The sequence below is a fragment of the Oncorhynchus keta genome, chromosome 19 (assembly GCF_023373465.1).
Source record: "Oncorhynchus keta strain PuntledgeMale-10-30-2019 chromosome 19, Oket_V2, whole genome shotgun sequence".
NCBI classification, from domain to species: Eukaryota; Metazoa; Chordata; class Actinopteri; order Salmoniformes; family Salmonidae; genus Oncorhynchus; species Oncorhynchus keta.
In genome coordinates, this window is record NC_068439.1 from 6288327 (window position 1) to 6309757 (window position 21431).

The window sequence follows — 21431 nt, forward strand, 5'->3', positions numbered from 1 at the left end:
ATTCTATTCAAACACCATCTGGTATATTTAGATCAGCAAACACTGAAGGGGGAGGAGCTAGACAGTGCATTCGGGAAAGTTTTCAGAGCCCTTGACTTGTTCCACATTTTGTTATGTTACAGCCTTATTCTAAAATGGATAACATTTGTTGAATTAGTGAACACAATACCCCATAATGACAACACGAAAAACATTTATTTATTTTTTTACACAAAATACCTTTTTTCGTAAGTATTCAAAACCCTTCGCTATTGTACGAATATGTTAAAATAATACACGAAGCAGAGGACGAGAGGTTGAGAGGGAATTAACGATCAATGGGTCAGAGACATGGACGGAATGTGTTTAGGCATTGAGCCTGAAACAGGATACTTGGTATTTGGCCATTGGCCCAGTTTTATTGCAAGGAATTCAAAATGGTCAACCATAGGCTAGGGTTGGGTTATAAAACTACATGCTCTCCCTTTGTTCTGTGGAGAGAATCACTGAGGACAGGGGAGAATAAACATCTACCTCTCAGTATAACATCTATGATTTGTTCTCTTTGAATATATATATATTTTTCTCCCCCTGATTTGCTTTGGGTCTGTGTTATTGAAGAGTAACATCAACTGCTAACACAATGAGACTTGAAATTGAGATGTTTCTACAACTCGACTGGAGTCCACCTGTGGTAAAAACAATTGTTTGGACATGATTTGGATCTGGGGAAGGGTACCAAAACATTTTTGCAGCATTGAAGGTCCCCAAGAACACAGGGGTCTCCATCATTCTCAAATGGAAGAAGTTTGGAACCACCAAGGCTCATTCTAGAGCTGGCCGCCCGGCCAAACTGAGCAAACGGGGAAGAAGGGCGTCGGTCAGGGAGAGTTCCTCTGTGGTGATGGGAGAATCTTCCAGAATGACAACCATCTCTGCAGATGGTTGTCCACCAATCAGGACTTTGTGGTAGAGTGGCCAGACGGAAGCCACTCTTTAATAAAAGTCACATGACAGCCGGCTTGGAGTTTGCCAAAAGGCACCTAAAGGACTCTCAGTCCATGAGAAACAAGATTCTCTGGTCTGATCAAACAAAAATTGTACTCAATGGCCTGAATGCCAAGAGTCAAGTCTGGAGGAAACCTGGCACCATCCCTACGGTGAAGCCTGGTGGTGGCATGCTGTGGGGATGTTTTTCAGCGGCAGGTACTGGGAGACTAGTCCGGATGGTGGGAAAGATGAACGGAGCAAAGTACAGAGATCCTTGATGAAAACCTGCTCCAGAGTGCTCAGCACCTCAGACTGGGGTGAAATTTCACCTTCCAACAGGACAACGACCCTAAGCACACAGCCAAGACAACGCAGGACAAGTCTCTGAATGTCCTTGTGGCCCAGCCAAAGCCTGGACTTGAACCCGATTGAACATGTCTGGAGAGATCTGAAAATAGCTGTGCAGCGACGCTCCCCGTCCAACCTGACAGAGCTCGAGAGGATCTGCAGAGAGGAATGGGAGAAACTCCCCAAATACAGGTGTGCCAAGCTTGTAGCGTCATACCAAAGAAGTCTCGAGCTAGTAATCGCTGCCAAAGATGCTTCAACAAAGTACTGAGTAAAGTGTCTGAATACTTATGTAAATATGATATCAGTTTTTTTATTTATAATAAATTAGCAAAAATAACAAAAAAACTGTTTTTGCTTTGTCATTTTGGGGTATTGTGAGTAGATTGATGAGGGAATTATTTTTTAGAATAAAATGAATGAAAATGTGGGAAAAGTCAAGGGGTCTGAATACTTTTCCGAAAGCTAGAGTAAGGCTAGAGTAAAACTAGAGTAAAGCTAGAGTAAAGACATAATTGCATGTATTATACTATCACATCACAGAAGCTGTTTTCAGACAGAGACTCCATTGATCTGATTTACCCATGGAGGGAGTGGCTAGTGTCTGTCGGCCTACGATCTGGGCGGGGCCTAGTCCATCCAGGAAGTCACTAAACTGGCTCTCTGGACCCATACGAGTAGGGGGGAAGATAAACCTAGAGAGGGAGAGAATGAACGAGTGATGGTTAGATGGGGGTTTCATTAATGACATGTAGCAGGAGACAGTGAGGGCTACAACATGGCCTGAACCATAGGTCCAGTGATGGAGAGCTGGGCCGTTGAGTACAGGCAGAACAACGCTCTCGTACAACAGTTTACAGAACTAGTAATATATGAGTAACATAAGTTATGTCTGCGTCGTTGGAGTTGATGCTGCCGTGGGTGGAAACCGGGCATATGTAGTATTATTTAGTATTGTCTAGAACTAAGGTAGTATTTATAACGTGCATTCTGTCAAAGCTGTCAGAGTTGGTGCTGGATGGACAGATGGATGGAAACATAATGATGGAAGGGTGGATGGTAATATAATGATAGATGGATGATAATATAATGATGGATGATAATATAATGATGGATGGTAATATAATGATGGATGGATGGTAATATAATGATAGATGGATGGTAATATAATGATGGATGATAATATAATGATGGATGGTAATATAATGATGGATGGATGGTAATATAATGATAGATGGATGGTAATATAATGATAGATGGATGGTAATATAATGATAGATGGATGGTAATATAATGATAGATGGATGGTAATATAATGATGGATGGATGGTAATATAATGATAGATGGATGGTAATATAATGATAGATGGATGGTAATATAATGATAGATGGATGGTAATATAATGATAGATGGATGGTAATATAATGATAGATGGATGGTAATATAATGATAGATGGATGGTAATATAATGATAGATGGATGGATGGTAATATAATGATAGATGGATGGTAATATAATGATAGATGGATGGTAATATAATGATAGATGGATGGTAATATAATGATAGATGGATGGTGATATAATGATAGATGGATGGTAATATAATGATAGATGGATGGATGGTAATATAATGATAGATGGATGGATGGTAATATAATGATAGATGGATGGATGGTAATATAATGATAGATGGATGGATGGTAATATAATGATAGATGGATGGATGGTAATATAATGATAGATGGATGGTAATATAATGATAGATGGATGGTAATATAATGATAGATGGATGGTAATATAATGATAGATGGATGGTAATATAATGATGGATGGTAATATAATGATGGATGGTAATATAATGATGGATGGTAATATAATGATGGATGGTAATATAATGATAGATGGATGGTAATATAATGATAGATGGATGGTAATATAATGATAGATGGATGGTAATATAATGATAGATGGATGGTAATATAATGATGGATGGATGGTAATATAATGATAGATGGATGGTAATATAATGATAGATGGATGGTAATATAATGATGGATGGATGGTAATATAATGATAGATGGATGGTAATATAATGATGGATGGATGGTAATATAATGATAGATGGATTGTGATATAATGATAGATGGATGGTAATATAATGATAGATGGATGGTAATATAATGATGGATGGTAATATAATGATAGATGGATGGTAATATAATGATGGATGGTAATATAATGATAGATGGATGGTAATATAATGATAGATGGATTGTGATATAATGATAGATGGATGGTGATATAATGATGGATGGATGGTAATATAATGATGGATGGTGATATAATGATGGATGGTAATATAATGATAGATGGATGGTAATATAATGATAGATGGATGGTAATATAATGATAGATGGATGGTAATATAATGATAGATGGATGGTAATATAATGATAGATGGATGGTAATATAATGATAGATGGATGGTAATATAATGATAGATGGATGGTAATATAATGATGGATGGATGGTAATATAATGATAGATGGATGGTAATATAATGATGGATGGATGGTGATATAATGATAGATGGATGGTAATATAATGATAGATGGATGGTGATATAATGATAGATGGATGGTAATATAATGATGGATGGTAATATAATGATAGATGGATGGATGGTAATATAATGATAGATGGTAATATAATGATGGATGGTAATATAATGATAGATGGATGGTAATATAATGATGGATGGTAATATAATGATGGATGGATGGTAATATAATGATGGATGGTAATATAATGATAGATGGATGGTAATATAATGATGGATGGATGGTAATATAATGATGGATGGATGGTAATATAATGATGGATGGTGATATAATGATAGATGGATGGTGATATAATGATAGATGGTAATATAATGATGGATGGTAATATAATGATAGATGGATGGTAATATAATGATGGATGGTAATATAATGATGGATGGTAATATAATGATGGATGGATGGTAATATAATGATAGATGGTAATATAATGATGGATGGTAATATAATGATAGATGGATGGTAATATAATGATGGATGGTAATATAATGATGGATGGTAATATAATGATGGATGGTAATATAATGATAGATGGATGGTAATATAATGATGGATGGTAATATAATGATGGATGGTAATATAATGATGGATGGTAATATAATGATGGATGGTAATATAATGATAGATGGATGGTAATATAATGATAGATGGATGGTAATATAATGATGGATGGTAATATAATGATAGATGGATGGTAATATAATGATAGATGGATGGTAATATAATGATGGATGGTAATATAATGATGGATGGTAATATAATGATAGATGGATGGTAATATAATGATAGATGGATGGTAATATAATGATGGATGGTAATATAATGATGGATGGTAATATAATGATGGATGGTAATATAATGATGGATGGTAATATAATGATGGATGGTAATATAATGATAGATGGATGGTAATATAATGATAGATGGATGGTAATATAATGATGGATGGTAATATAATGATGGATGGTAATATAATGATGGATGGTAATATAATGATGGATGATAATATAATGATGGATGGATGATAATATAATGATAGATGGATGGTAATATAATGATAGATGGATGGTAATATAATGATGGATGGATGGTGATATAATGATAGATGGATGGTGATATAATGATAGATGGATGGTAATATAATGATGGATGGTAATATAAATAGATGGATGGTGATATAATGATAGATGGATGGTAATATAATGATAGATGGATGATAATATAATGATGGATGGATGGTAATATAATGATAGATGGATGGTAATATAATGATAGATGGATGGTAATATAATGATAGATGGATGGTAATATAATGATAGATGGATGGATGGTAATATAATGATGGATGGTAATATAATGATGGATGGATGGATGGTAATATAATGATGGATGGTAATATAATGATGGATGGTAATATAATGATAGATGGATGGTAATATAATGATGGATGGATGGTAATATAATGATAGATGGATGGTAATATAATGATAGATGGATGGTAATATAATGATAGATGGATGGATGGTAATATAATGATGGATGGTAATATAATGATGGATGGATGGTAATATAATGATAGATGGGTGGTGATATAATGATAGATGGAATGATATAGATGGATGGTAATATAATGATGGATGGTAATATAATGATAGATGGATGGTAATATAATGATAGATGGATGGTAATATAATGATAGATGGATGATAATATAATGATAGATGGATGGTAATATAATGATGGATGGTAATATAATGATGGATGGATGGTAATATAATGATAGATGGGTGGTAATATAATGATAGATGGATGGTGATATAATGATAGATGGATGGTAATATAATGATGGATGGTAATATAATGATGGATGGTAATATAATGATGGATGGATGGTAATATAATGATAGATGGATGGTAATATAATGATAGATGGATGGTAATATAATGATAGATGGATGGTAATATAATGATAGATGGATGGTAATATAATGATAGATGGATGGTAATATAATGATAGATGGATGGTAATATAATGATAGATGGATGGTAATATAATGATAGATGGATGGTAATATAATGATAGATGGATGGTAATATAATGATAGATGGATGGTAATATAATGATAGATGGATGGTAATATAATGATAGATGGATGGTAATATAATAGATGGATGGTAATATAATGATAGATGGATGGTAATATAATGATAGATGGATGGATGGATGGTAATATAATGATAGATGGATGGTAATATAATGATGGATGGATGGATGGTAATATAATGATAGATGGATGGTAATATAATGATAGATGGATGGTAATATAATGATAGATGGATGATAATATAATGATAGATGGATGGTAATATAATGATAGATGGATGGTAATATAATGATAGATGGATGGTAATATAATGATAGATGGATGGTAATATAATGATAGATGGATGGTAATATAATGATAGATGGATGGTAATATAATGATAGATGGATGGTAATATAATGATAGATGGATGGTGATATAATGATAGATGGATGGTAATATAATGATGGATGGTAATATAATGATAGATGGATGGTAATATAATGATAGATGGATGATAATATAATGATAGATGGATGATAATATAATGATAGATGGATGGTGATATAATGATAGATGGATGGTAATACAATGATAGATGGATGGTAATATAATGATAGATGGATGGTAATATAATGATAGATGGATGGTAATATAATGATAGATGGATGGTAATATAATGATAGATGGATGATAATATAATGATGGATGGATGGATGGTAATATAATGATAGATGGATGGTAATATAATGATAGATGGATGATAATATAATGATGGATGGATGATAATATAATGATGGATGGATGGTAATATAATGATAGATGGATGGTAATATAATGATGGATGGATGATAATATAATGATGGATGGATGGTAATATAATGATAGATGGATGGTAATATAATGATAGATGGATGGTGATATAATGATAGATGGATGGTAATATAATGATAGATGGATGATAATATAATGATAGATGGATGGTAATATAATGATAGATGGATGGTAATATAATGATAGATGGATGATAATATAATGATAGATGGATGGTAATATAATGATAGATGGATGGTAATATAATGATAGATGGATGGTAATATAATGATAGATGGATGGTAATATAATGATAGATGGATGGTAATATAATGATAGATGGATGGTAATATAATGATAGATGGATGGTAATATAATGATAGATGGATGGTAATATAATGATAGATGGATGGATGGTAATATAATGATAGATGGATGGTAATATAATGATAGATGGATGGTAATATAATGATGGATGGATGGTGATATAATGATGGATGGTGATATAATGATAGATGGATGGTGATATAATGATGGATGGATGGTAATATAATGATAGATGGATGGTGATATAATGATAGATGGATGGTAATATAATGATAGATGGATGGTAATATAATGATAGATGGATGGTGATATAATGATGGATGGTGATATAATGATGGATGGTGATATAATGATGGATGGTGATATAATGATGGATGGTAATATAATGATAGATGGATGGTAATATAATGATAGATGGATGGTGATATAATGATAGATGGATGGTGATATAATGATAGATGGATGGTAATATAATGATAGATGGATGGTAATATAATGATAGATGGATGGTAATATAATGATAGATGGATGGTAATATAATGATAGATGGATGGTAATATAATGATAGATGGATGGTAATATAATGATAGATGGATGGTGATATAATGATAGATGGATGGTAATATAATGATAGATGGATGGTAATATAATGATAGATGGATGGTAATATAATGATAGATGGATGGAAACATAATGATGGAAGGGTGGATGGTAATATAATGATAGATGGATGATAATATAATGATGGATGGTAATATAATGATAGATGGATGGTAATATAATGATGGAAGGGTGGATGGTAATATAATGATAGATGGATGGTAATATAATGATGGATGGATGGTAATATAATGATAGATGGATGGTAATATAATGATGGATGGATGGTAATATAATGATAGATGGATGGTAATATAATGATAGATGGATGGTAATATAATGATGGATGGTGATATAATGATAGATGGATGGTAATATAATGATGGATGGATGGTAATATAATGATAGATGGATGGTAATATAATGATAGATGGATGGTAATATAATGATAGATGGATGGTAATATAATGATAGATGGATGGTAATATAATGATAGATGGATGGATGGTAATATAATGATGGATGGTAATATAATGATGGATGGATGGTAATATAATGATAGATGGATGGTAATATAATGATAGATGGATGGTAATATAATGATAGATGGATGGTAATATAATGATGGATGGTAATATAATGATAGATGGATGGTAATATAATGATAGATGGATGATAATATAATGATAGATGGATGGTAATATAATGATAGATGGATGGTAATATAATGATAGATGGATGGTAATATAATGATAGATGGATGGTAATATAATGATAGATGGATGGTAATATAATGATAGATGGATGGTAATATAATGATAGATGGATGGTAATATAATGATAGATGGATGTAATATAATGATGGATGGATGGATGGTAATATAATGATAGATGGATGGTAATATATGATAGATGGATGATAATATAATGATGGATGGATGATAATATAATGATGGATGGATGGTAATATAATGATAGATGGATGGTAATATAATGATGGATGGATGATAATATAATGATGGATGGATGGTAATATAATGATAGATGGATGGTAATATAATGATAGATGGATGGTGATATAATGATAGATGGATGGTAATATAATGATAGATGGATGATAATATAATGATAGATGGATGGTAATATAATGATAGATGGATGGTGATATAATGATAGATGGATGGTAATATAATGATAGATGGATGGTAATATAATGATAGATGGATGGTAATATAATGATAGATGGATGGTAATATAATGATAGATGGATGGTAATATAATGATAGATGGATGGATGGTAATATAATGATAGATGGATGGTGATATAATGATGGATGGATGGATGGTAATATAATGATAGATGGATGGTGATATAATGATGGATGGATGGTGATATAATGATAGATGGATGGTGATATAATGATGGATGGTGATATAATGATAGATGGATGGTGATATAATGATGGATGGATGGTAATATAATGATAGATGGATGGTGATATAATGATGGATGGTGATATAATGATAGATGGATGGTGATATAATGATAGATGGATGGTAATATAATGATAGATGGATGGTAATATAATGATGGATGGTGATATAATGATGGATGGTAATATAATGATAGATGGATGGTGATATAAATGATGGATGGTGATATAATGATGATGGATGGTAATATAATGATAGATGGATGGTAATATAATGATGGATGGTGATATAATGATGGATGGTAATATAATGATAGATGGATGGTGATATAATGATGGATGGTAATATAAATGATGGATGGTAATATAATGATAGATGGATGGTGATATAATGATAGATGGATGGTGATATAATGATAGATGGATGGTAATATAATGATAGATGGATGGTAATATAATGATAGATGGTGATATAATGATAGATGGTGATATAATGATGGATGGTGATATAATGATGGATGGTGATATAATGATGGATGGTAATATAATGATGGATGGTAATATAATGATGGATGGTGATATAATGATGGATGGTGATATAATGATGGATGGTGATATAATGATAGATGGATGGTAATATAATGATGGATGGTGATATAATGATGGATGGTGATATAATGATGGATGGTAATATAATGATAGATGGATGGTAATATAATGATAGATGGATGGTAATATAATGATAGATGGATGGTAATATAATGATAGATGGATGGTAATATAATGATGGATGGTGATATAATAATGATGGATGGTAATATAATGATGGATGGTGATATAATGATGGATGGTGATATAATGATGGATGGTAATATAATGATAGATGGATGGTAATATAATGATAGATGGATGGTAATATAATGATAGATGGATGGTAATATAATGATAGATGGATGGTAATATAATGATAGATGGATGGTGATATAATGATAGATGGATGGTAATATAATGATGGATGGTGATATAATGATAGATGGATGGTAATATAATGATAGATGGATGGTAATATAATGATGGATGGTGATATAATGATAGATGGATGGTAATATAATGATAGATGGATGGTGATATAATGATAGATGGATGGTAATATAATGATGGATGGTGATATAATGATGGATGGTAATATAATGATGGATGGTAATATAATGATGGATGGTGATATAATGATGGATGGTAATATAATGATGGATGGTGATATAATGATGGATGGATGATAATATAATGATGGATGGATGGTAATATAATGATAGATGGATGGTAATATAATGATAGATGGATGGTGATATAATGATAGATGGATGATAATATAATGATAGATGGATGGTAATATAATGATGGATGGTAATATAATGATGGATGGTAATATAATGATGGATGGTAATATAATGATGGATGGATGGTAATATAATGATAGATGGATGGATGGTAATATAATGATAGATGGATGGTGATATAATGATAGATGGATGGTAATATAATGATGGATGGTGATATAATGATGGATGGATGATAATATAATGATGGATGGATGGTAATATAATGATAGATGGATGGTAATATAATGATAGATGGATGGTGATATAATGATAGATGGATGGTAATATAATGATGGATGGTAATATAATGATGGATGGTGATATAATGATGGATGGTGATATAATGATAGATGGATGGTAATATAATGATAGATGGATGGTGATATAATTACAGTATTAGTAACGTACGTTCCGTCTGAGCTGTTGGAGTTGGTGCTACCGTCGGTGGACTCCTTGCTACCCTGTCGCGTGACTCGGTTTCTCATCTCCACAGCGATGCCCGTCTCCGTGCTCCGTCTGATCGTACTGCGTAACTTCTTCGCTCGTTCTTCTGGAGATAAGATGTCAGAGGTCAGGGGTTAGAGGTTAAAGTTTAGGGGTTTAAAGGACCGCTCAAGACCTTTCAGAAGACTTCTTGTATCTACCATCGAAGTAGTGTATCTGACAACAATGAGTCAAGATTTCAAGGTGCCCCATGCAGAAATCGCTCCGCCATTTCATGTTTGCTAAAATACGAATAGTTTACCTCATATTTCTGTTTATGTGACAAAACAAAGCATAGAGAATGTAGATAATCCTTGAAACATCTAAAACGCTGTAAAAAATATTGTATTTTTAGCTGTTTGAGGGTGGTGTACAAAACTTAAAGTAAAAAATGCTAAATCTAAAATTAAGAACAGGAACCATAGAAATATAGCACATATAACAGGCCTGTCCTCTACACTAAAACATTCACACTAGTTTCCCATCAGTTCCACCAGAGGCCTGTCCTCTAATCTCAAGCATTCACACTAGTTTCTCACACTCTCTCATTCTCTTTCTCACCAAATCTCTCTCTTTACTCCATCTCTCTCTCCACCCTCTCCCTCTATCTCACACCATAGTAAATCAGCAATGGAAAGGGTGTCTGTATGAAGAAGGGAACAAAGTAGGACGGTTTATGCTGCCTCTCCCCGGCTAGCTCTCTGCTGCATCTCCCGGGCTAGTTCTCTGCTGCATCTCCCCGGTTAGCTCTCTGCTGGCTCTAATGCTAGCTCTCTGCTGCATCTCCCGGGCTAGCTCTCTGCTGCATCTCCCGGGCTAGCTCTCTGCTGTATCTCCACAGATGCTAGCTCTCTGCTGCATCTCCCGGGCTAGCTCTCTGCTGCATCTAATATAATGGCTAGCTCTCTGCTGCATCTCCCGGCTAGCTCTCTGCTGTATCTCCACAGGCTAGCTCTCTGCTGCATCTCCCGGCTAGCTCTCTGCTGCATCTCCCCGGATATAGCTCTCTGCTGCATCTGGGCTAGCTCTCTGCTGTATGTCCACAGGCTAGCTCTCTGCTGCATCTCCCGGGCTAGCTCTCTGCTGCATCTCCCCGGGCTGCTCTCTGATGCATCTGGATGGCTAGCTCTCTGCTGCATCTCCCGGGCTAGCTCTCTGCTGTATCTCCACAGGATAGCTCTCTGCTGCATCTGGATGGCTAGCTCTCTGATGCATCTCCCCGGCTAGATATGCTGCATCTGGGGCTAGCTCTCTGCTGCATCTATGCTAGATCTCTGCTGTATCTCCCCGGCTCGCTCTCTGCTGTATCTTACAGTATCTGCTGTATCTCCCGGCTAGCTCTCTGCTGTATCTCCCCGGCTAGCTCTCTGCTGTATCTCCCCGGCTAGCTCTCTGCTGTATCTCCCGGCTAGCTCTCTGCTGTATCTCCCGGCTAGCTCTCTGCTGTATCTCCACAGGCTAGCTCTCTGCTGTATCTCCCCGGCTAGCTCTCTGCTGCATCTCCCCGGGCTAGCTCTCTGCTGCATCTCCCGGCTAGCTCTCTGCTGCATCTCCACAGGTCAGCTCTCTGCTGTATCTAAAGCTCTCTGCTGTATCTCCCTGGAGCCTTTCTGCTGTATCTAGCTAGCTCTCTGCTGCATCTCCCCGGCTAGCTCTCTGCTGCATCTCCACAGGCTGCCCTCTGTTTCTCCCTGGCAATTTCTGTATCTCCTGGCTAGCTCTCTGCTGTATCTCCCCGGCTAGCTTTCTGCTGTATCAAAGCTCTCTGCTGTATCTCCCGGCTAGCTCTCTGCTGAAACATCTCCCCGGTTAGCTCTCTGCTGTATCTCCCGGCTAGCTCTCTGCTGTATCTCCCTGGCTAGCTCTCTGCTTATCTCCCTGGCTAGCTCTCTGCTGTATCTCCCTGGCTAGCTGTCCTCTCTGCTGTATCTCCCCGGTTCCACCAGGCTCTCTGCTGTATCTCCCAAGCTAGCTCTCTGCTAGTATCTCCCGGCTAGCTCTCTGCTGTATCTCCCGGCAGCTCTCTGCTGTATCTCCTCCTATCTCTCTGCTGTATCTCCCGGCTAGTCTCTGCTGCATCTCCCGGGCTAGCTCTCTGCTGCATCTCCCGGGCTAGTTCTCTGCTGCATCTCCCCGGGCTAGCTCTCTGCTGCATCTCCCCGGGCTAGCTCTCTGCTGCATCTCCCCGGCTAGCTCTCTGCTGCATCTCCCCGGCTAGTTCTCTGCTGCATCTCCCCGGGCTAGTTCTCTGCTGCATCTCCCCGGGCTAGCTCTCTGCTGCATCTCCCCGGGCTAGCTCTCTGCTGCATCTCCCCGGTTAGCTCTCTGCTGGCTCTCCCCGGCTAGCTCTCTGCTGTATCTCCCCGGGCTAGCTCTCTGCTGTATCTCCCCGGGCTAGCTCTCTGCTGTATCTCCCCGGGCTAGCTCTCTGCTGGCTCTCCCCGGCTAGCTCTCTGCTGTATCTCCCGGGCTAGCTCTCTGCTGCATCTCCCGGGCTAGCTCTCTGCTGCATCTCCCCGGCTAGCTCTCTGCTGCATCTCCCGGGCTAGCTCTCTGCTGCATCTCCCCGGCTAGCTCTCTGCTGCATCTCCCGGGCTAGCTCTCTGCTGCATCTCCCCGGCTAGCTCTCTGCTGTATCTCCCGGGCTAGCTCTCTGCTGTATCTCCCCGGCTAGCTCTCTGCTGTATCTCCCTGGCTAGCTCTCTGCTGAAAAAAATACACTAATCTCCTCACATGCACACAAACACACACACACAAAAACACACACGCAGACAAACACAGCGATCGATGTGGGGATATTAATGGAGTTAGTATGTGGGAGGTCTAGGGGGGAGACAGTGAACCCTGGTGATTTAGAGTATGGGGAGCTAGGGGGAGACAGTGGACCCTGGTGATTTAGAGTATGGGGAGCTAGGGGGGAGACAGTGAACCCTGGTGATTTAGAGTATGGGGAGCTAAATATATATATATATATATATATATTTTTTTTTGTACATATATTTTTCTTTATTATTTTCCCTAACCCTACCATCCCTTCCCTAATTGCAGTAAACTAATGGACAACAACACTTAGGCTTCTACTTCCAGTTTATACAAACTATATACATGTCCACTCAACCCCTCCCATCTATCTCTGAACACCATCCAGTCCCACCCTTCAGCTCCACTCAACCCCTCCCATCTATCTCTGACCACCATCCAGTCCGATCCTTCAGCTCCCCTCAACCCCTCCCATCTATCTCTGAACACCATCCAGTCTGATCCTTCAGCTTCACTCAACCCCTCCCATCTATCTCTGACCACCATCCAGTCCGACCCTTCATCTCCCCTCAACCCCTCCCATCTATCTCTGACCACCATCCAGTCCTTCAGCTCCCCTCAACCCCTTCCATCTATCTCTGACCACCATCCAGTCCGATCCTTCAGCTCCACTCAACCCCTCCCATCTATCTCTGACCACCATCCAGTCCCATCCTTCAGCTCCACTCAACCCCTCCCATCTATCTCTGACCACCATCCAGTCCCACCCTTCAGCTCCCCTCAACCCCTCCCATCTATCTCTGATCACCATCCAGTCCGATCCTTCAGCTCCACTCAACCACTCCCATCTATCTCTGAACACCATCCAGTCCCACCCTTCAGCTCCACTCAACCCATCCCATCTATCTCTGAACACCATCCAGTCTGATCCTTCAGCTCCACTCAACCCATCCCATTTATCTCTGAACACCATCCAGTCCCACCCTTCAGCTCCACTCAACCCATCCCATCTATCTCTGAACACCATCCAGTCCCACCCTTCAGCTCCACTCAACCCCTCCCATCTATCTCTGAACACCATCCCAGCCTTCAGCTCCATTCAACCCCTCCCATCTATCTCTGAAGACCATCCAGTCCTTCAGCTCCACTCAACCCCTCCCATCTTATCTCTGAACACCATCCAGTCCTTCAGCTCCACTCAACCCCTCCCATCTTATCTCTGAACACCATCCAGTCCTTCAGCTCCACTCAACCCCTCCCATCTATCTCTGACCACCATCCAGTCTGATCCTTCAGCTCCACTCAACCCCTCCCATCTTATCTCTGAACACCATCCAGTCCTTCAGCTCCACTCAACCCCTCCCATCTATCTCTGAACACCATCCAGTCCTTCAGCTCCACTCAACCCCTCCCATCTATCTCTGAACACCATCCAGTCCTTCAGCTCCACTCAACCCCTCCCATCTATCTCTGAACACCATCCAGTCTGATCCTTCAGCTCCCCTCAACCCCTCCCATCTATCTCTGAACACCATCCAGTCCTTCAGCTCCACTCAACCCCTCCCATCTATCTCTGAACACCATCCAGTCTGATCCTTCAGCTCCCCTCAACCCCTCCCATCTATCTCTGAACACCATCCAGTCTGATCCTTCAGCTCCCTCAACCCCTCCCATCTTATCTCTGAACACCATCCAGTCCTTCAGCTCCCCTCAACCCCTCCCATCTATCTCTAAACACCATCCAGCCCCACCTTTCAGCTCCCCTCAACCCCTCCCATCTATTTCAATTCAATTCAAGGGCTTTATTGGCATGGGAAACATGTGTTAACATTGCCAAAGCAAGTGAGGTAGACAACATACAAAGTGAATATATAAGGTGAAAAACAACAAAAATGAACAGTAAACATTACACATACCGAAGTTTCAAAACAGTTAAGACATTACAAATGTCATATTATATATATATATATATATATATATATATATATATATATACAATGTACAAATAGTTAAAGGACACAAGATAAAATAAATAAGCATAAATATGGGTTGTATTTACAATGGTGTTTGTTCTTCACTGGTTGCCCTTTTCTCGTGGCAACAGGTCACAAATCTTGCTGCTGTGATGGCACACTGTGGAATTTCACCCAGTAGATATGGGAGTTTTTCAAAATTGGATTTGTTTTCGAATTCTTTGTGGATCTGTGTGATCTGGGGAAATATGTCTCTCTAATATGGTCATACATTGGGCAGGAGGTTAGGAAGTGCAGCTCAGTTTCCACCTCATTTTGTGGGCAGTGAGCACATAGCCTGTCTTCTCTTGTGAGCCATGTCTGCCTACGGCGGCCTTTCTCAATAGCAAGGCTATGCTCACTGAGTCTGTACATAGTCAAAGCTTTCCTTAATTTTGGGTCAGTCACAGTGGTCAGGTATTCTGCCGCTGTGTACTCTCTGTGTAGGGCCAAATAGCATTCTAGTTTGCTCTGTTTTTTGTTAATTCTTTCCAATGTGTTAAGTAATTATCTTTTTGTTTTCTCATGATTTGGTTGGGTCTAATTGTGCTGTTGTCCTGGGGCTCTGTAGGGTGTGTTTGTGTTTGTGAACAGAGCCCCAGGACCAGCTTGCTTAGGGGACTCTTCTCCAGGTTCATCTCTCTGTAGGTGATGGCTTTGTTATGGAAGGTTTGTGAATCGCTTCCTTTTAGGTGATTGTAGAATTTAATGGCTCTTTTCTGGATTTTGATAATTAGTGGGTATCGGCCTAATTCTGCTCTGGATGCATTATTTGGTGTTTTACGTTGTACACGGAGGATATTTTTGCAGAATTCTGCGTGCAGAGTCTCAATTTGGTGTTTGTCCCATTTTGTGAAGTCTTGGTTGGTGAGCGGACCCCAGACCTCACAACCATAAAGGGCAATGGGCTCTATGACTGATTCAAGTATTTTTAGCCAAATCCTAATTGGTATGTTGAAATTTATGTTTCTTTTGATGGCATAGAATGCCCTTCTTGCCTTGTCTCTCAGATCGTTCACAGCTTTGTGGAAGTTACCTGTGGCGCTGATGTTTAGGCCAAGGTATGTATAGTTTTTGTGTGCTCTAGGGCAACAGTGTCTAGATGGAATTTGAATTTGTGGTCCTGGTGACTGGACCTTTTTGGAACACCATTATTTTGGTCTTACTGAGATTTACTGTCAGGGCCCAGGTCTGACAGAATCTGTGCATAAGATCTAGGTGCTGCTGTAGGCCCTCCTTGGTTGGTGACAGAAGCACCAGATCATCAGCAAACAGCAGACAATTGACTTCGGATTCTAGCAGGGGAGGCCGGGTGCTGCAGACTCTTCTAGTGCCCGCGCCAATTCGTTGATATATATGTTGAAGAGGGTGGGGCTTAAGCTGCATCCCTGTCTAACCCCACGACCCTGTGTGAAGAAATGTGTGTGTTTTTTGCCAATTTTAACCGCACACTTGTTGTTTGTGTACATGGATTTTATAATGTCATATGTTTTACCCCAACACCACTTTCCATCAGTTTGTATAGCAGACCCTCATGCCAGATTGAGTCGAAGGCTTTTTGAAATCAACAAAGCATGAGAAGACTTTGCCTTTGTTTTGGTTTGTTTGGTTGTCAATTAGGGTGTGCAGGGTGAATATGTGGTCTGTTGTATGGTAATTTGGTAAAAAGCCAATTTGACATTTGCTCAGTACATTGTTTTCATTGAGGAAATGTACGAGTCTGCTGTTAATAATAATGCAGAGGATTTTCCCAAGGTTACTGTTGACACATATTCCACGGTAGTTATTGGGGTCAAATTTGTCTCCACTTTTGTGGATTGGGGTGATCAGTCCTTGGTTCCAAATATTGGGGAAGATGCCAGAGCTAAGTATGATGTTAAAGAGTTTTAGTATAGCCAATTGGAATTTGTTGTCTGTATATTTGATCATTTCATTGAGGATACCATCGACACCACAGGCCTTTTTGGGTTGAAGGGTTTTTATTTTGTCCTGTAACTCATTCAATGTAATTGGAGAATCCAGTGGGTTCTGGTAGTCTTTAATAGTTGATTCTAAGATCTGTATTTGATCATGTATATGTTTTTGCTCTTTATTCTTTGTTATAGAACCAAAAAGATTGGAGAAGTGGTTTACCCATACATCTCCATTTTGGATAGATAATTCTTCGTGTTGTTGTTTGTTTAGTGTTTTCCAATTTTCCCAGAAGTGGTTAGAGTCTATGGATTCTTCAATTACATTGAGCTGATTTCTGACATGCTGTTCCTTCTTTTTCCGTAGTGTATTTCTGTATTGTTTTAGTGATTCACCATAGTGAAGGCGTAGACTCAGGTTTTCCGGGTCTCTATGTTTTTGGTTGGACAGGTTTCTCAATTTCTTTCTTAGATTTTTGCATTCTTCATCAAACCATTTGTCATTATTGTTAATTTTCTTCGGTTTTCTATTTGAGATTTTTAGATTTGATAGGGAAGCTGAGAGGTCAAATATACTGTTAAGATTTTCTACTGCCAAGTTTACACCTTCACTATTACAGTGGAACGTTTTACCCAGGAAATTGTCTAAAAGGGATTGAATTTGTTGTTGCCTAATTGTTTTTGGTAGGTTTCCAAACTGCATTCCTTCCATCTATAGCATTTCTTAATGTTACTCAGTTCCTTTGGCTTTGATGCCTCATGATTGAGTATTGCTCTGTCCAGTCCTTCAGCTCCACTCAACCCCTCCCATCTATCTCTGAACAACATCCAGTCCTTCAGCTCCCCTCAACCCCTCCCATCTATCTCTGAACACCATTCAGTCTGATCCTTCAGCTCCACTCAACCCCTCCCATCTATCTCTGAACATCATCCAGACCCACCCTTCAGCTCCACTCAACCCTCCCATCTATCTCTGAACACCATCCACTCCTTCAGCTCCACTCAACCCCTCCCATCAATCTCTGAACACCATCCAGTCCCACCCTTCAGCTCCCCTCAACCCGTCCCATCTATCTCTGTAAACACCATCCACTCCTTCAGCTCCACTCAACCCCTCCCATCTATCTCTGAACACCATCCACTCCTTCAGCTCCACTCAACCCCTCCCATCTATCTCTGAACACCATCCACTCCTTCAGCTCCACTCAACCCCTCCCATCTACTCCTTCAGCTCCACTCAACCCCTCCCATCTATCTCTGAACACCATCCAGTCCCACCCTTCAGCTCCACTCAGCCCTCCCATCTATCCTGAACACCATCAGCTCAGCCACTCAAGCCCTCCCATCTATCTCTGAACACCATCCAGTCCCACCCTTCAGCTCCACTCAACCCCTCCCATCCACTCCTTCAGCTCCACTCAACCCCTCCCATCTATCTCTGAACACCATCCACTCCTTCAGCTCCACTCAACCCCTCCCATCCACTCCTTCAGCTCCACTCAACCCCTCCCATCTATCTCTGAACACCATCCAGTCCCACCCTTCAGCTCCACTCAACCCCTCCCATCCACTCCTTCAGCTCTACTCAAGCCCTCCCATCTATCTCTGAACACCATCCAGTTTCTATTTTCCATATATTTTTCAACGTTGCTGTTTCACTAAAGTTCCGAACCTTTTTATTCTCATAGAATTAAAGATAAACCGTTTTGAGTCCAGCGTTGTTTTGCGTGCCAATTCATAAACCATGTGCCATGGAATCAGTACATCGAAAATCTCTTCCCAACTATTTTGCAATCTATATGGCACAGCTGTCAATTCGTTGGTCCTGAAATAAAACTGGTATACTTTTTTATTTATCACAATTTTCTTTAGCCAATGATGGTCTCTAATGGAGACAAGTTCCTTACGTTCTTCCCCTTCCCCTTCCACTTCCCCTTCCCCTACCACCTCCACTTCCACCTCCACTTCCCCTTCCACTTCCCCTTCCACTACCACCTCCACATCCCCTTCCACATCCCCTTCCCCTTCCCCTTCCCCTTCCACTTCCCCTTCCACTACCACCTCCCCTTCCCCTTCCGCCTCCCCTTCCCCTTCCCATTCCACCTCCACTTCCCTTTCCCCTTCCCATTCCACCTCCACTTCCCCTTCCACCTCCCTTTTCCCCTTCCCATTCCACCTCCACTCCCCCTTCCACTTCCACTACCACCTCCACTTCCCTTTCCACTACCATCTCCACTTCCCCTTCCACTACCACCTCCACGTCCCCTTCCACTTCCACTACCACCTCCCCTTCCCTTTCCACTACCATCTCCACTTCCCTTCCACTACCATCTCCACTTCCCCTTTACCACTTCCCCTTCCACTACCATCTCCACTTCCCCTTCCACTACCACCTCCACTTCCCTTTCCACTACCATCTCCACTTCTCCTTCCACTTCCCCTTCCCCTTCCACTACCACCTCCACTTCCCTTTCCACTACCAGCTCCACTTCCCCTTCCCCTTCCACTACCACCTCCACTTCCCCTTCCACTACCACCTCCACTTCCCCTTCCACTTCCACTACCACTTCCACCTCCACTTCCCCTTCCCCTTCCACTACCACTACCACCTCCCCTTCCCCTTCCCCTTCCACTACCACCTCCACTTCCACTTCCCCTTCCACTACCACCTCCACTTCCCCTTCCCTTCCACTACCACCTCCACTTCCCCCTCCACTACCACCTCCACTTCCCCTTCCACTACCACCTCCACTTCCCCTTCCACTACCACCTCCACTACCACCCCCTTCCACTTCCACTACCACCTCCACTTCCCCTTCCACTACCACCTCCACTTCCCCTTCCACTACCACCTCCACTTCCCCTTCCACTTCCCCTTCCACTACCACCTCCACTTCCCCTTCCACCTCCACTTCCCCTTCCCCTTCCACTTCCACTACCACCTCCCCTTCCCCTTCCACTACCACCTCCCCTTCCACTACCACCTCCACTTCCCCTTCCCCTTCCACTACCACCTCCACTTCCCCTTCCACTTCCACTTCCCCTTCCCCTTCCACTACCACCTCCACTTCCCCTTCCACTACCACCTCCACTTCCACCCCTTCCACCTCCACTTCCCCTTCCCCTTCCACTTCCACTACCACCTCCCCTTCCCCTTCCACTACCACCTCCCCTTCCACTACCACCTCCACTTCCCCTTCCACTACCACCTCCCTTCCCTTCCACTTCCCCTTCCACTTCCCCTTCCACTACCACCTCCCCTCCACTACCACTACCACCTCCACTTCCCCTTCCACTACCACTACCACCTCCCCTTCCCCTTCCACTACCACTACCACCTCCACTTCCCCTTCCACTACCACTACCACCTCCCCTTCCCCTTCCACCTCCCCTACCACCTCCACTTCCCCTTCCACTACCACCTCCACTTCCCTTCCACTTCCACGACCACCTCCCCTTCCACTACCCTTCCACCTCCACTTACCCTTCCACCTCCACTTCCCCTTCCACTACCACCTCCACTTCCCTTTCCCATTCCACTTCCCCTTCCACTTCCCCTTCCACTACCACCACCACTTCCCTTTCCCTTCCACATCCCCTTCCACCACCACCTCCACTTCCCCTTCCACCTCCACTTCCCCGTTTTCTGGTACAGACTTCTACAGGTCCCAGGTCTGTTATATCAATGTTACAT

General features: G+C 40.5%; 1 protein-coding gene across 1 annotated transcript in view; it reads right to left on the bottom strand.

Annotated features, from left to right (window-relative positions):
• The window catches only part of LOC127909143 (regulating synaptic membrane exocytosis protein 3-like), a 163316-nt gene that overhangs the window by 24563 nt on the left and 117322 nt on the right, over window positions 1-21431 (bottom strand). Inside the window, exons 3-4 of the mRNA XM_052469139.1 lie at window positions 10981-11122; window positions 1900-2012 (exon numbers count right to left, since the gene is read on the bottom strand). Of these exons, the coding sequence (XP_052325099.1) occupies window positions 1900-2012; window positions 10981-11122 (255 nt within the window). The remainder of the gene's footprint in view (window positions 1-1899; window positions 2013-10980; window positions 11123-21431) is intronic.